Source organism: Halichoerus grypus, chromosome 2 (genome assembly GCF_964656455.1).
Source record: "Halichoerus grypus chromosome 2, mHalGry1.hap1.1, whole genome shotgun sequence".
Classification (NCBI taxonomy): domain Eukaryota; kingdom Metazoa; phylum Chordata; class Mammalia; order Carnivora; family Phocidae; genus Halichoerus; species Halichoerus grypus.
The window spans coordinates 189,676,956-189,692,701 of record NC_135713.1 but is presented as its reverse complement, the minus strand read 5'-3'; the positions used below and the strand labels follow the sequence as shown (position 1 = coordinate 189,692,701).

The following is a 15,746-nucleotide window of genomic DNA, read 5'->3' as shown; positions in this document are numbered from 1 at the left end:
CTCTGACCCTCCCCCCTCTCATGTGCTCTCATTCTCGCTCTCTCAAATAAATACATAAATCTTAAAAAAAAAATAAAAATAAAAATAAAAAAAGTTTATTTTTAAGTCATTTCTACATCCAAGGTGGGTCTTGAACTCACAACCCCAAGATCAAGAGTCACATGCTCTACTGACTCAGCCAGCCCAGCACCTCAGAACTCTTCAAGCTTTTTAGAACAGTGGTTAGTAACTTGGCTTTGGGGGAGGTAGAGGCCCCTTTAAAAAGACTGTGGAAGCCATGGATTTTTTTTCCCTCTCAAAAACTGGGCACAGGCAAATACAGTATTTTGCATACGATTTTAGGGTCTCATGTTCTACTTGACTCCCCGCTCTAAAATTTCAAATGCTTAGGTACGTTTGTGGGTGAGCAAAAAAAGCGGGAGGGAAAAGGAGAGCCCCACTCTAGGACCTGTTTCCCTTCCCCGGCTCACGGCTCACATTCCTCCGCCCCAGTCCCATTGCGCGGCCTCCGCTGGCAGCCGAGGCCCTAGTCTCCCGCTCCAACTATTCCAACTATCCTGGGAAGGGTGGGGCGCTCGGCTCTTGGGTCCCCCTCGGTTGCCCCCCTTCCCCACCATCGGTCTCCCCTTCTGCCCCGGTCCCTCCCTTTCTGGGGTGGGGCCAGCCAATGGGCGATGAGACTCCGGGGTTTGACCCGGGAGCCGTGGAGCTCACCGATTCCCCGCCCCACAGTTCTGGCCACCGTCCCGGTGCGCACGGACGTGGCTCGAGTTTCCTCGGCTCTCTGCTCTTTCTCGCTTCCCCCCCCACCCCTCCCGCTTTTCCTCCTCTCCTGGGCTTCAGCTCCAGCTCCACCCGGCCGGCCCCGCACGGCTCCGGCTAGCCATGGAGGACACCCAGCTCCATATCATCGAGCAGCCGCTTCCCGAGTACCCCGATGTTGGGGACTCGGGGTCCTCCCCCATGGGGGCGCCAGCGGCGGAGGAGCCGTCAGGGGCCGGCTCTGAGGAGCTGATCAAGTCGGACCAGGTAAACGGCGTGCTGGTGCTAAGCCTTCTGGACAAAATCATCGGCGCCGTCGACCAGATCCAGCTGACCCAAGCCCAGCTGGAGGAACGGCAGGCGGAGATGGAGGGTGCCGTGCAGAGCATCCAGGGCGAGCTGAGCAAGCTGGGCAAGGCACACGCCACCACCAGCAACACCGTGAGCAAGTTGCTGGAGAAGGTGCGCAAGGTCAGCGTCAACGTGAAGACCGTGCGCGGCAGCCTGGAGCGCCAGGCCGGCCAGATCAAGAAGCTGGAGGTCAACGAGGCCGAGCTGCTGAGGCGCCGCAACTTTAAAGTCATGATCTACCAGGTGAGCTGGCGGGGTGGACCGCGCCCGGCCCGCTGTCTCCGGGGCTTGGGGTGGGGGGGACCTGCCCGCGGTGCGGCGCTCCCGCCAGCCTGGCGTGGCTCGGGGGACCCACCCTCCTTCCGGCGAGCGCCGCTGGAGTGGGGCGGGGTGGGGTGGGCGGCGGATTCCTGGAGCGCGCGGAGGGGCGCACTCTGCACCCCACGCCTTCTCACCGAGCCTCCTCCCTCTGGTGACAAACTCGCAAAAAAGTTAGGGGGCAGGACTCGAGGACGCTCCCCCCCAGGCAGACCGTTCCCAACTTGGCTCTGTGAAGTCTCCCTACTTGGCGGAGGTTTTGGGGAAAGCCAGGGGTCCCTGGCGGCCGGTGGGCCCGCTGTAAGCGGACACTGGCGGCGCGGCCCGGGTTTGGGGCCTCCGGCACTGCCCGCCCGATATAGCGGGTGATTCAGGGCTCAGGCACGCACCGGCGGGGGCTGCGCCAGGCGAGGGACGCGACCGCCAGCACACGCCCCCGGACCCGCATGGGCCTCGGCTGCCCCCGCGTCCCCGCGCTGCGATCTGCCCCGAGCCTCTGGGCACTTTCAGGCCCTTGGGGACGCAGGCAGCGCTCCCGAACCCTCTCTGCCAGATGGAAGTAGGCACGGGGGCGGGGTTATGGGGGGCGGGGCGCGACGTGAGGAGTGCAAGAGGGGTTGGTGGGGCAGAATGGACAGCCCCTGCCGGTCCGGCGATCTAGGCGCGGAGAATCACCCTCCCGGCCCGCGGGACCGCGGAGCAGCCGGCGGACAGGCGGGAGGAGGCTGGCGCGCGCCAGGCTCCGCCCAGGCCGCTTGTGGCTTCCTTTGCACCTCTCCCCGTTTTGCCCACCCGGATAAAAATGCCATTTTTGTATCATAGCCGCAAATAAACCTGGAAATCTCAGTGCTGCTGGTCCTCTTCGCTCCCCGCTCCCCAATCCCATTAGAATTGGCTCTGAGCTGAGGGCTTGGTGATCTTTGATCGGGTGGGAATCTGCCCAGCCTCTCCTCTCTGCTTCCTGCAGAAGTTGAGGTTCCCACCCCAAGGAGGTGAGGTCATGGGGGCGAAGGGGTTAGTGTATGCTCCCTTTGCCCCTTCCTCTCCCTCAGAAGGGAATGGAAAGAAAAGGAAGGCTATATTTCCCACACCCTCTAGGTGAGAGAACCTGTCAGGGAGCTGTGGTTTCCCTGACTGCACCAGGCCCTGGTCAAGCTGGGTTCTGAGTGACCATCTGGGATTCAGTGAGGTCTTTGGCTGGGTCTCTCTAGGAGGAGCTAAGAGAGATGCAGATTAGGACAAGGGTTTGGGAACAGACACAGGGAGATGGGTGAGCTCATACCCATCTGAGGAGATGGTGGTGGGACAGAGACAGAAGCGGTGCTCTCCCCCTCCCTCCAATGCCCAGGGACTCCTCCCACATAGCGCTAGAAGCTCCCCCACCAGCCCATAGAGCACAATCTGGTAGATTTTCTACTTAATCTACTTAATCTAACTCCTTGGAGGAGTGTGTGTGAGAGAGATTTTAGGGAAATCTGATTAGCACGGGGCGGGGGGCATCACTGGGGGAAGAACAACACGCAAGGGTCTCCACAGCCTGGTGTATGAGAGGGTTGCCACGAACAGCTTCAATATGCTGCCCTCCTCACTCTGAATATCCCAGACTGCAGAGTGTGGGAAGGTTCTCAGCCTCAAGGTAAACCTATGTCAAGGGTGGAGATGCTGAGAGGAGGACGAGTACTGAGGGAGAAAGACTCCGATGCAGAGGCCAATGAGAGCTCTGTTACTGCCTCTCGGCAGCTGGCACACACCTCTACATCGTGTGTTTGGGGGGGGGGGAGGGCCTCTACTAACAGGGTGGCTTTGACTGCATCTGTACTAAACCAGGGCCAGTGGGAGGCAGAAAGTGGCAGTGGAAAGAATGGCTCAAGCTGGGGACCCTGAGCTGCTAAACCACAGGGCAAATAACTAACAAGTCACATGGTTCCAACCTGGAGAGGAGATCAGCAAGGAAAAGATCCCAGCGGCAGGGGTGGGGCTCAGGGAAGCAGCACTTCCCTGAGCTGCAGAGCAGATGTCCAGGTAGGAGGCAAGGGCGAGGGCGTGGGGTACTCAGCTGCTAAAGGAAAAGCAGAGGCTGCTCCTCTGAGGTCTGTAGGCCTGGGAAGAGAATGAGGTAAAAATAGCTCTGCGCCTGGGCAGGCCTAATAGGGAAGCTTGGGGGCGGCAGCATTTATGGTAGTCAGGCTGAGGGGTAGGATGCTTGGGTAGCCAGGCAGAGAGAGAGAGATCTGGAGAAAGGCCTCCTGGGAGAGTGTGAGTTCTCCAGAGTGGGAACAGGGGAGAGGATGTTATATTCCCCACTACAGATGTGGGAGGTGATGATGTGGCAATGGGGGCAGGGTGGAAGGGAGAATGAAAGGCGTGGAAGGCCCCAGCTGTGGGATCAGGTCATCTGGCCCCCCATACCTTTTTCCTGGGGAGATAAAGGAGGGAATCCCTTGTGTGGCCTCACCCCATATTCAAGGAACTGCTAGACATAATAATTTCATAGGTTAAGTTTGCATTTGATCCCCCCCGCCCCCATGAAATTCAGCACCTCCCACCCCAAGATATCAGAGCTCTCACCTTTAACCCACTTCTTTTTTTTTTTTTTTAAAGATTTTATTTATTTATTTGAGAGAGAGAATGAGAGAGAGAGAGAGAGCACATGAGAGGGAGGAGGGTCAGAGGGAGAAGCAGACTCCCTGCTGAGCAGGGAGCCCGATGTGGGACTCGATCCTGGGACTCCAGGATCATGACCTGAGCCGAAGGCAGTCGCTCAACCAATTGAGCCACCCAGGCGCCCAACCTTTAACCCACTTCTGAGTCATTATTGTCCTCTGGCATTTCCCTAGCTCCCTAACAAAAATTAGCAGTTTGGCAACCCATGCTATTAGGTGACACCTAACTAGGCAACAGCTAGTGAAGGAGAAGAACGAAATCTACTAGTAGCGAAAGGTCAGTGGACTGAGAACTGCTGGGAAGATCAGGCAGATCATGGGCACTGTACAAACAGGAGGAGCAGTGATCATTAAAGATCCAAATCTTCCATGGGCACCTGGGTGGCTCAGTCGGTTAAGCGGCTGCCTTCAGCTCGGATTGTGATCCCGGGGTGCTGGGATCAAGCCCTTCATCGGGCTCCCTGCTCAGTGGAGAGCCTGCTTCTCCCTCTCCCTCTGCCTGCCTCTCTCCCTACTTGTGCTCGCTCTCTGAATCAATAAATAAAATCTTAAAAAGAAAAAAAAAATCCAATTCTCCCGGATAGCGATTTGGATATTATTAGTGTTCTTTTAGAATGCAGAAAAGGGGCTAAAATGGAAATAAACATTTTCTGGAGCAGTTTTGATGAGACAGTGATCTACACAAGGACCCATCAGACCTGCTCCAAGTGCTTGAGGATAGGACCAGGAAGCATTTAAGGGATTAAGGGCTCATAGGCTTTAAAAATGATATGAGGAGGGCGCCTGGGTGGCTCAGTTGGTTAAGCGACTGCCTTCGGCTCAGGTCATGATCCTGGAGTCCCTGGATCGAGTCCCACATCGGGCTCCCTGCTCGGCAGGGAGCCTGCTTCACCCTCTGACCCTCCCCCCTCTCATGTGCTCTCTCTCTCTCTCTCATTCTGTCTTAAATAAATAAATAAAATCTTTAAAAAAAATAATAAAAAAATGATATGAGGAATTCTTCATCTCAGGAAACAAACTGAGGGTTGCTGGAGTGGGCGGTGGGGTGGGAGGGATGGGGTGGCTGGGTGATAGACATTGGGGAGGGTATGTGCTATGGTGAGAGCTGTGAATTGTGCAAGACTGTTGAATCACAGATCTGTACCTCTGAAACAAATAATGCAATATATGTTAAGAAAAAAAAAAAAGAAGAAGATGATAGTAGGAGGGGAAGAATGAAGGGGGGGAAATCGGAGGGGGAGACGAACCATGAGAGACAATGGACTCTGAAAAACAAACTGAGGGTTCTAGAGGGGAGGGGGGTGGGACGATGGATTAGCCTGATGATGGGTATTAAAGAGGGCACGTTCTGCATGGAGCACTGGGTGTTATGCACAAACAATGAATCATGGAACACTACATCAAAAACTAATGATGTAATGTATGGTGATTAACATAACAATAAAAAGTAAAATAAATAAATTTATTTCATATAAAAAATAAAAATAAAAAATAAATAAAAATGAGGGCACCAAGGCTGGAATGAGGGCTTGCTGGCTTTTCCTCCCCAAATCCTAACCTAACCCATATAGCTCTTTCCTGGACTCAAGGCAAATCAGGGCTCTCTTGTTCCAGAGCTCCAAACTTTTGTCCCCAAAATATTCCAATGTGGGGCTCTTGTCCTTCTCATCCCCTAAGCCTAGTGGCCATGGAAAGAGTGCTTACCACATCCTTCCTCCAAAAAGCTGAGTTTTTCCTGGTCACTGGATCCAAAGCAGGGAGGATATTTTTAGGGGTAATCCTAAGACCAAAGGAAATAATAGTCCTCCCTCTGATTTTTTTTTTTTTTTTAATAAAGTCTGACTATTGTAAAGGTCAAAATCAAAAAGGGATGCAATGGCACAGAGTAAGCAACTGATAGAGAGAAGTGAGAGGATATTGTTGCTAGGCAACCAACCTCAGAGATGAGTAGTGGTTTATTCCATTTCATTGAAGCATACCATTGTGAATATTTCATTATTCTGCCATTACAGATTTTTTGAGCTGGAAGATGCTTCAGAGATAATCAACTTCAGCTCCTTCATTCTATAGCTGGGGAAGTGGAGGCCCAGAGAGAGGAAGTTACTTGCCTGCTGTCACTCAAGTCAGTGGGGGGGTCAAAGCTGGGGCCAGAACCCAGGTGCACCCCTTCTTCTGCTACATTCTCTGCTCCCCACTTCCTCCTTCCATTCCCAGGCTCTGCAGCAGAAGTCAGTGTGGAGGTTATTCCAACAGAGGGTTAGTTCTGGCTCCTTCATTCTCTCAGGGTGATAGCTGCACGATCCTGGCACCCGGGCCGCTGTGTGTGTGCGTGTGTGTGTACACATGCGGGTGTAATAATCAACATTCCTAAGAGTGGCTAAGGTTGGTGGCCATTAGCTGCTCAGCCTCCTAGTACTGAAGCAGAGGCAATGACCAATGACAGTGGACCAGTGACAGTGGGAGAGGAGGGGTACAGAAGGTAAGGCATAGAGCTCCCTGGTCAGTATGGGTATCCCCTAGCATGGACTCTGCATCTGGCTATGAGAGGACCATGTGGCTTTCTCCTCGGCCTCCCTGCCACTCCCCCCTTCTCCTTGTACTCCACAGGGCAGACTGGCACCTGTTACTTGTGTTTTTGTGGCTGCAGGCTTTTACCCACTACTGCTGTCACTGGAGTCTGGTAGTGCCCCTAACTGTCCCTCTCCCTGACTTCTCATGATGGTCCAAAGCAAGAGCGGCAACTCAGCCCCTCAGGAGGGAGAATGGGAGCTGCTGCTAGGTCTTCCAGGATGCAGGCCCACCTGTCATAAAAAGAGCTTGGTTTTTGTTCCTGATTTCTCTGTGCATCTTGGTATCTGATATCCCAGGCGTGGGGAGGGGGAGGGGTGGCAAGGGGGGCAAGAGGTGGGGACATGGCCAAAGGGAAACAGCCAGGATGTCCCTCTTCCATGCCTCTCCCTCTCCTTATCCGGGGCGGCACCCAGTGCCCACCCTGCCCCGGGGAAATAATGAGAAACGGGATCAGCCGCATAGGACTCTGAAGACAGTGGAGTTGTTCGCCTACTCGCCTTCTTTTTCACTCATCAGAGCCTTCCCAGCTAGAGTCAATAACTGACCTCTTAGAGAGCTCCTTCTCCATCCCTGAAAACCTCTTATTCCCTCCAGCCCTCAATAGTATCATCCCATGACTGGCTGGGTAGGGATAGAAGGCAGGAGGCTAAGGATGGGAGTGGGGAAGATTCTAGAGGGAAGAAGAGAGGGGCTCTGTTTAAATTGTTTATTAAACATGGGCCTGGACCTGGGTTTGTCCCACTTTCAACAGCAGGGCCCTCTTGATGAAGCATATAAAATATGGTTCCTTTCCAGCCTGATACATACCGTACTCCCTTCCCCCTACTCACCAACTCCAATTCTGCATGCCCACTAAGGCCTCTTTCTCTCAACCCCATCTGCACCTATCTCAAGCCCCATTTAAACCCCTTTTCCTCATCTTAGCCCAAGAAGAAGCTGAAAGCACCCTCTGACCTGGCCACACCCAAGATCGTGCCTTTTGACCTTCTGCCTGAGACTGAGCCCTTTGATCTGAAGCCTGAGACAGTGCCTGAGCTCCCACCTTTTGACCAGACGCCTAGGACACTGCCCTATTACCCAGAGCCTGTGCCTCTGCCCACCCCAGAGAAGCCGACGGCCGGTGGGGGCACTTAGGGTCTCCTGGGTGATGCAGGGCTGTGGGCATGGGCTATCACTGCTTAGTGGTGGTCAGTGTCGGGATGGCAGGCCTCTTCCAAGTCCTGGGTGGGTGGTGGGTATTATGAAAACACTCTGGCATTATGCAGAGTTCAGGCAAATGTGATGTGTGTAATGGGGTGGGAGGTGAAGGGACGGGGCCCTCCCCTACCTCTCGGTTTCTGTCTTAATAGTAGACGCTCCAAACACCATACTGGAGCTGCACCCCGTGCTGCCCTGCATGAAACTGCATGAAACTGTGCCATGGCATCTGAGTCTCCTTCCCGTTCCCCTTCTGACTCCTCCTCAGGGACAGGCCAGTTTGGCTCAAAGCTTCTTTGGAGAGGGCCCGCATGAGGCCCAGGCCTGGGGTCTGTTCTGTGCCCTGTCCACCCCTTCCCTGTAGCTGAAGAAAACATTTACACTTATTTTTTCCATTTTTTTTTAGAAAATGTTTTGCAAAGGGATCCCTTATGTTTGCCAGATCCTGCCTTGGGCGGGGCACCCAAAAGCTGCCAACTCAGAGAGGCCAGAAGGGGGGACATTTTAGCTGGCTCTGGCTTGGATCCTCTGGCTTCCCTATAGCACAAAAAGGTTTCCTCAACTTTTTTCTTTTTTTTCCATAATCATCCCCCTAAGGAGTCCTTTTAGATGTTTTTTCCCCCTAACTTTCCCCTCCTCCATGAAATTTTGATACTACAGATATACTATGTCTATCTGTGTATGTACTGGGACTCTTTGAGCACTACAAACTATTGCAGTATCTAAAATCACCTCTCCTCTCAAGAATTTCCACCCTCTTGGGAGCAACATTAACCCGGTTGAGAATCCTACGCTAGCAGAAAGGACCCTCTGCCTTCGTTGTCTCTCACCCGTCTCGGCAATCTAAAGTAATGATCCTGAGTTTTTATGACTTTCCCTCTTTTCTCCTCTCCCCAAGCACCCTTTTCTAACATATTCTCTGAGCAGATCCTGGGTCTCTGAATGCCCTCTCCAAAGTCTTCTCTGGCTATTCTCAGGTAGTAGTTGGGGACAGAGCTCTAAGTCAAGAGAGGCTCCTGGGGTGCCTGGCTGGCTCAGTCGGTAGACAATGTGACTCCTGATCTCGGGGTCATGAGTTTGAGCCCCACCTTGGTTAAAGAACTTACTTTAAAAAAAAAAAAAGGAAAGAAAGGCTCCTACTTAGAGTCATATGACATTTTCCCTTCTCCCTGACAAATGTGAAGTGCCTGGCCAAGGACTAGGCACATAGTAGGTGCTCGATTAAATTATAATCATATTAAAATCTTCTTCGTAGGGGCACTTGAGTGGCTCAGTCGGTTAAGCGTCTGCCTTCAACTCAGGTCATGATCCCAGGGTCCTGGGATCAAGCCCCGCATCGGGCTCTCTGCTCAGTGGAGAGCCAGCTTCTCCCTCTGCCTGCCACTCTGCCTATCTGTGCTCTCTCTCTAATCTCTCTGTCAAATAAATAAATAAAAGCTTTAAAAAAAAATTAAAATAAAATCTTCTTCCTAGACCAGAGGATCTTCAGTTTATACAGCAGGGTTGGGCAGTGGAGTGGAAGGGGCGGGAAGCCTTCCTGGGGCTCCTGAAACTCATCTTGGACTGGTGCCTTCCTGGGTTGGAGAACTGTGTGTGCTTGGTGGGGGGGCAGGGGAAGCTGTGCATGCTTTTGCTCAGACCTGGTCATTAAAGGTAACTCTGGAAACCAAGCCTGTTGGGAGTGGTGGTTTTGTTTAATAAAAACGTGAAAACAGAACAAGCAGAGCCCTCCCTCCTTGCCACCCCCTGAGGCCCCTCCTTTGGTGTAGGAGCTCTGCCAGGGCAGTAGGGGTGGGACAAGGGTGCTTGGCCTTTGTGCCCAGGGTGGGGGGAGGTGCTTTGGAATTGTGTTGGTGGTTGTTGTAGCAACAGGGTGAATGGGGTGGGCCCAAGACAGCGCTCCAAGCCTATGAGTCATGGGGGAAACCTGGCTTGGAAAGGGGGAGAAAAGAGAAAATCCATTAATGGAGGAAAAAAGCTAAAATCATAGTGGTATACCCTCTGCAGAGCCAGTCTACTGGACATTGTCCAGGGACTTAGGTGAAGTTATTTCTTCCCCCATCCCCTGACCTTCCACCAAGGCAGCTCCTCTGGTGTAAGCCATCATCACTCTGGCGGAAACCTACAATGAATGGGGTTAATATAGTTCCATATACCTTTCTGGACTGGGAGAGACACCTCCAAATCCAGGAATAAACCTCCCTTCACTGGGATTGTTCCCTGACGTTGTATTTGAGAACTTTCATCAGGAATTAGGAAGATGGGATTGGCTACAAGAGGTCTGCAACTCTGTCCCTAGCCCTGTTCACTTCCAAGCTCAGCTGGCAAACACCTTTAATCTAGGAAGCCAGAGGCCAGGAAAACGAGTCAGCTCAGCCTTTAGGGGGTGGGGTGGGGCAGGGCTGGGGGTGGAAGGGGGGTATCAGGGTTGCTGGGGGTGGGGCAGGGAGACAATGTTGATTTGTTTTCCAGCAGCTGGGACTGTTTCCTGACTATTCCCCGCCCATCACCCTAATCCTTCCCTAGCCCATCCACATTGTCTAAGTTTAGTGAAAGGAGGGGTTCTCCACTACCCTTTGGTGGAGCACATGTGGGGTTATAGTCAGAGAGGCTGTGAAGGAGATCAGAGCTGAAATTTTTTTGATACTGGGGCTGCAGGTAAATTCTGGGCGGAGAGGGATGAAGAAGCAGCAAAGAGTTTAAATCATGAAGAGTCCTAAAATGCTGTGTAAAAGAGAGGACTTGAGTAGCAGGCAGAAAGAAGTGACTGTAAAAAGGAAACCCAAAGGGTACAACTGAAAATAAGAAGGAATGTTAAGAGAGGTTGGGACCCTCTTACACTCAGAACAAAGAAAACAACCCCTTCAACTCCTCTGTGAGTGGTAAGAGGCAGAGGGATGGACAGAATGACAGTACTAGGGGCCCCTGGGTGGCTCAGTCGTTAAGCGTCTGCCTTCGGCTCAGGTCATGGTCCCAGGGTCCTGGGATCGAGCCCCACATCAGGCTCCCTGCTCCACGGGAGGCCTGCCTCTCCCTCTCCCCCTGCTTGTGTTCCCTCTCTCGCTGTGTCTCTCTCTGTAAAATAAATAAAATCTTAAAAAAAGAAAAAGAATGACAGTACTAAGCCAGCTATGGCAGGTGGAGACTACAAGTCCCAGCATGCCCTGAGCCCAGATCACCTTGCCTGCTGGGAGGTGTAGTTGAATAATGAGAGCTTGAGGTGGCTTGATGCCCAGCAGTGCTGGTGCCCAGTTTGGGAGAAGAGGTGGAGCCAGCATTCTGTCTTTGTCCTTGCTAATGCTATTGACAGGGAGGGAAGGAAGTTGGGAGGGGGTGTTCCTAGTTTTCAGTATAAACCAGGAAACTCTGGGGGGATGTGGATGGGAGAGAAGAGGAAAGAGATTGGGGGCTGGGGGAGGAATTTCTGTAGCAGGTGGTGCTGAGATACCAAGTGGACAATGTGTGTGTGTGTGTTTATGAGAGGGGTCAACTCATGTTGCCTCATTTTTCTCAGATGGGACTTTTTTTTTACAATTCTGGGAAACAATCTTCAGAAAACCCTTTGAAAAACTACTATCGCTCATTCCTTCATCTGAAGTCCCTAAAGAGAGTCTGGACCAGAGATCTGGGTTTATGTTTATGTTCTTGGATGTGCCCCCTTTCCCTTTCTGTGCTCAGCCTCCCCTACCTTCTTGTGGGGGGTGATCCTGAGATTCTGAAATGTTGGCCCAGAGTCAGGATCTTGGAAAATCTTCCCAGAATGGAAAAGAGTGCTGGTGCTAGGTACTCCCAGGGGAAGAGGGAAGAACTGGCTCAGAGCTCCAGATCTCAGGGAATCTGGGACCACTACCCGATTCCTGGCCCCTTAAGCTCCGGTCTGGGTAAAAAAAAAAAAAAAAAAAAAAAACAATGGAAAAAGTAATCCCTCCCTTCCATTCCAAGGCTGGGAAGTCAGACCCAGAATAAATGTCCATGTTGGGGAGAAAACATACTCTTGGCTGCCAGCCAGCTTCTTCCTCTTTCCTCTCTCAGTTTCTACGTGGGGGGGAATGACCACTGCTGGAACAAATCAGTATGAGGAGGTCAAGGGTGGGGAGCATGGGCTCAGCACAGCTCTCCTTCCCTAAAACTGGTTCTGAAATGATTAGAAGTCTGGAAAACGCACTCCCTTTATCTTGCCTTCAAGCTACCCTACCTGGGGGTCGCCTGACACTAGCTGTGAGCTCACTCCCCTACCCCCACCCTTCAATGGCTTCCCAAACTCCTTTGCATTTTGGCCTGACTAGAGCAGCGTGTGATTTAGTGCACCAGAGGGCGCTCTGCCCATTTCCAAAGTTAAACTGTGTTCCCTGCGACGCAAGGGGTAAGGAGTAGTTTAATGTAAGATATATGGATGTAGATATATGACAGGTTTGGGGTCTGCAGAGATATTTAGCCCAAGCGCAATGACTCTACAGGCCAGTCTTCCACCGGAAGCTCGGCTCCCTCCTCGCCCTGTTTGTATAGTTACCATTCATTCAACACATATTTATTGGGCTCCCACGCGGTGCCCAGCTCAGTGCCAAGGCTCTGGGGACACACCGACGAAGGAGTCGGGCGGATGTCACGGCTACCACGCACTCCCCAGAATCACCACCATCCTGCCGCGGGTTCGCCCAGTGTCCCCGCCCAGCCCTCCGCTCTGCCCCTCACCTCTGCGCTCTGCTCTCCCTTTAGGACGAAGTGAAACTGCCGGCCAAAGTGAGCATCGGCAAGTCGCTGAAAGAGGCGGAGGCGCTGCCCGAGAAGGAGGGCGACGAGCTGGGCGAGGGCGAGCGGCCGGAGGAGGACGCGGCCGCGCTCGAGCTGTCGTCCGACGAGGCGGTGGAGGTGGAGGAGGTCATCGAGGAGTCGCGCGCCGAGCGCATCAAGCGCAGCGGCCTGCGGCGCGTGGACGACTTCAAGAAGGCCTTCTCCAAGGAGAAGATGGAGAAGACCAAGGTGCGCACCCGCGAAAACCTGGAGAAGACCCGCCTCAAGACCAAAGAGAACCTGGAGAAGACGCGGCACACGCTCGAGAAGCGCATGAACAAGCTGGGCACGCGCCTCGTCCCCGCCGAGCGGCGCGAGAAGCTCAAGACCTCGCGAGACAAGCTGCGCAAGTCCTTCACGCCCGACCACGTGGTCTACGCGCGCTCCAAGACGGCGGTCTACAAGGTGCCGCCTTTCACCTTCCACGTCAAGAAGATCCGCGAGGGCGAGGTGGAGGTGCTGAAGGCCACCGAGATGGTGGAGGTGGGCGCCGACGACGACGAGGGCGGCGCGGAGCGCGGCGAGGCGGCCGACCTGCTGCGCGGGAGCAGCCCCGACGTGCACACGCTGCTGGAGATCACTGAGGAGTCGGACGCCGTGCTGGTGGACAAGAGCGACAGCGACTGAGCGGATGCGGGGCTCTGCCCGGGAGGCCGCGCCACCCTGCCCCGCCTCTCCCTGCCCCCTCCCCATGCCCTTCCCTCTGGAACTTTCTCTTTCGCATTCTCTCTCGGCCCCACGCAGGCTGAGATGTTTCTAAATTGACAACACCGCCCCTCAAGGAGCACCCCTCCAAGTCTTACAGCTGTTAAAATGGGAGGGGGAGGCAGCCTCCACCATGGATAGCCCCAATTTGGGCATAGTCTGGGTGGGAATGGAGAGGGGGAGTGATCCGTATCCTGGTCGTCCAAGTCAGGGATCTTAAAGGAAATTGCTGTCATTTCCATGGTTGCCCCACCCCACTTTGGGGTAGGCTGCCTTCCCCCCAACCTCCACCTCACACTCGTACCCAGCTGCTGTTATTCCTGTTCACTGAGCTCTTCTTTCTCATCCTGATCCCTGGAGGCTTCAAAGCCAAAATTACCATAAAAGGAAAGAGGGAATCCTGAAGGGGACCCTTGCCCACACGTGAGGCCCCATACTGGAAGGACTTGAAAGCAACTTTTGGGAGAACTGGGGCAGTTGGGGGAAGAGGGCAGAGTGAGCCGTGACCCTGGAATGAGAGTCTAGCACGGGTTGTATCTGTAAATGGTCTCAACAAGGAAGGCTGTAGCCAAGCAGAGCCCTGGGGAAGGAGCAGGTGGTGTAGGGAACACTTAACATGTTTATGCATCTGCAACAGCAGCAAATGGCTATGGCTTTGGGAAGGAGAATGGGAAGTAGTAGAAAGTGGAAATGAGTGAAAGGAGAATTCTCAGCAGCATGAGAAACACAGGACAAGAATCCCGTCTTAGTGGGGTCCTCAGAGGACAGCAGGACAATTTTCAGAATAAGGAGGGAGGACAGTGAGAAAGCGATGATCCAAAGAGAAGAGAAAGGTAAGCCTCGCCCTACCCCTTAACTGAGATCTGAATGGTGCCCCTTGTGGCAGCCCATTTCTTAAGTCCAGAAAATGAGGGTTCCAGAAGGGGGCAGCACCAGACTGCAGAGGGCTGGGAGGTAGGAGGGAGGCCAACTGGAAAGACAGCAAGGTGCTAATGGCCAGGCCACCATGCTGAGTGCTGGAGGAGAGATGGCGAGAGTATATGGAGCAACCCGGCCTTGGCTCACTCCTGGTAGTTTCTTCTCAAGATCCTTTCCTAGAGCTAGTATCATAAAGCTGCAAAACTTGCCAAGACCTCCTTGCCCTTGTGGGTTCCTCTCCTGAATCGTTGGGGATGACGGGGATGCTACTTCCAGTCCTGCTGTCCACTGACAGGTTCTCCTCAGGACACTTCAGTCCCCCCTGTTCCTCTCCAGTAAAGGCGGCTTGTCAGAAGCAAAGACAACTCCCTTCCCCTTCAAGCACAGCCCAAAGAGGAGGACTGAAGGCCTCCTCCTCCTCCCCCACCTCCTCTGCCATATCTTCCCTGCTTTGCTTTTTAGAGTTGCAGCTAATTGTTTTAAGGGGTGGAGGGAGGGAGCCTGGGGACACGAACATTTTTTTATAATACAAAGCTTTGCTTCTCCCCCCTCCTTTTCTTGGTTCCTTCTCTCTTCTGAATGGTTGGAGACACTTCAGCTGAGGGAGGATGGGGATTGTGGGACAAGGTCCCTTGGTGCTGATGGGCTGAAGGGGCCTGAGTTGTGGGCAGATACAGTTTCCTGTGCGCTCCTGGGAGCCTGTCATGTTGCTGTGTCCTGGTGAGCAGCCCGACCAATAAACCTGCTTTTCTAAAAGAATATGTGCTGGATTATGTTCTCCAAAGGCAGTTACATAGGCTGAGTTACAGAGGGCAGGAGAGAACCAGGGTGGGAAAGAGGGAGAAGACTTTGGTTTAAACCTGCCTCATGTGCCGGGGTGAGGAGTGGGAGTGGGGTGTTATTATCACCCCTATTTTAGAGGTGAAGAAACACAGAGTGACTTGTCTAAAGTCAAGTACTCAGTAACTGGCAGAGCTGGGATTCTGAGCCAGGCAGCCTGGCTCCACAGTCTAACTGTTAAGAATCTATAACCCTCTACTGTCTAGATCCACTTCCCTGCTGTCAGGGCATTAGCCCTCCAGACACACTGTTTACTCAGTTTGAGCTTCCTCCAAATCTGCACTTCTGAATCAGAATCAGGCCCAGAGGAGGCAGCCTGGGGAGGGGAAAAGTCAGAGACCCCGACTCAGAGAGCTAAATGTCATAAAGGATTCTGGTGCATGTCATATGTGCCAGTCATAGCCACGCAGCATGGTTAATTTTCCCCACAATCCTGGTATGGGCATATATTTCGTTGTCTGTGCAGCTTCTCTTCCCAATGAGCAAGCAGCCTGCCCGACCGTCCACAAGCTATGGATTTCCTAGAGCAATGTACTCAAGTCATCATGTGGGTTCTGCCTGGATATTAGAATCACCCTAATGAAAATAGTGTCATTTCTGGGGCTCCATGCCAGCCTTCTGCCATGACTC

At 53.2% G+C, this 15,746-nt stretch overlaps 1 protein-coding gene across 1 annotated transcript; it reads left to right on the top strand.

Annotated features, from left to right (window-relative positions):
- Positions 1 to 720: 720 nt before the first annotated feature.
- Positions 721 to 15,035, top strand: CAVIN1 (caveolae associated protein 1). Its single transcript, XM_036095425.2, has 2 exons — positions 721 to 1,356; positions 12,579 to 15,035. Exons 1-2 carry the CDS (start codon positions 886 to 888, stop codon positions 13,278 to 13,280), a joined length of 1,173 nt encoding a protein of 390 aa, XP_035951318.1. The 5' UTR covers positions 721 to 885; the 3' UTR covers positions 13,281 to 15,035.
- The last annotated feature ends 711 nt before the right edge of the window (positions 15,036 to 15,746 follow it).

Bases quoted from the DNA above. Each gene is read 5' to 3' on its own strand.
- CAVIN1 (XM_036095425.2), top strand. From the start codon at position 886: ATGGAGGACACCCAGCTCCATATCATCGAGCAGCCGCTTCCCGAGTAC. The intron at 1,357-12,578 runs GTGAGCTGGCGG...CTCTCCCTTTAG, and splicing joins TTAAAGTCATGATCTACCAG to GACGAAGTGAAACTGCCGGC.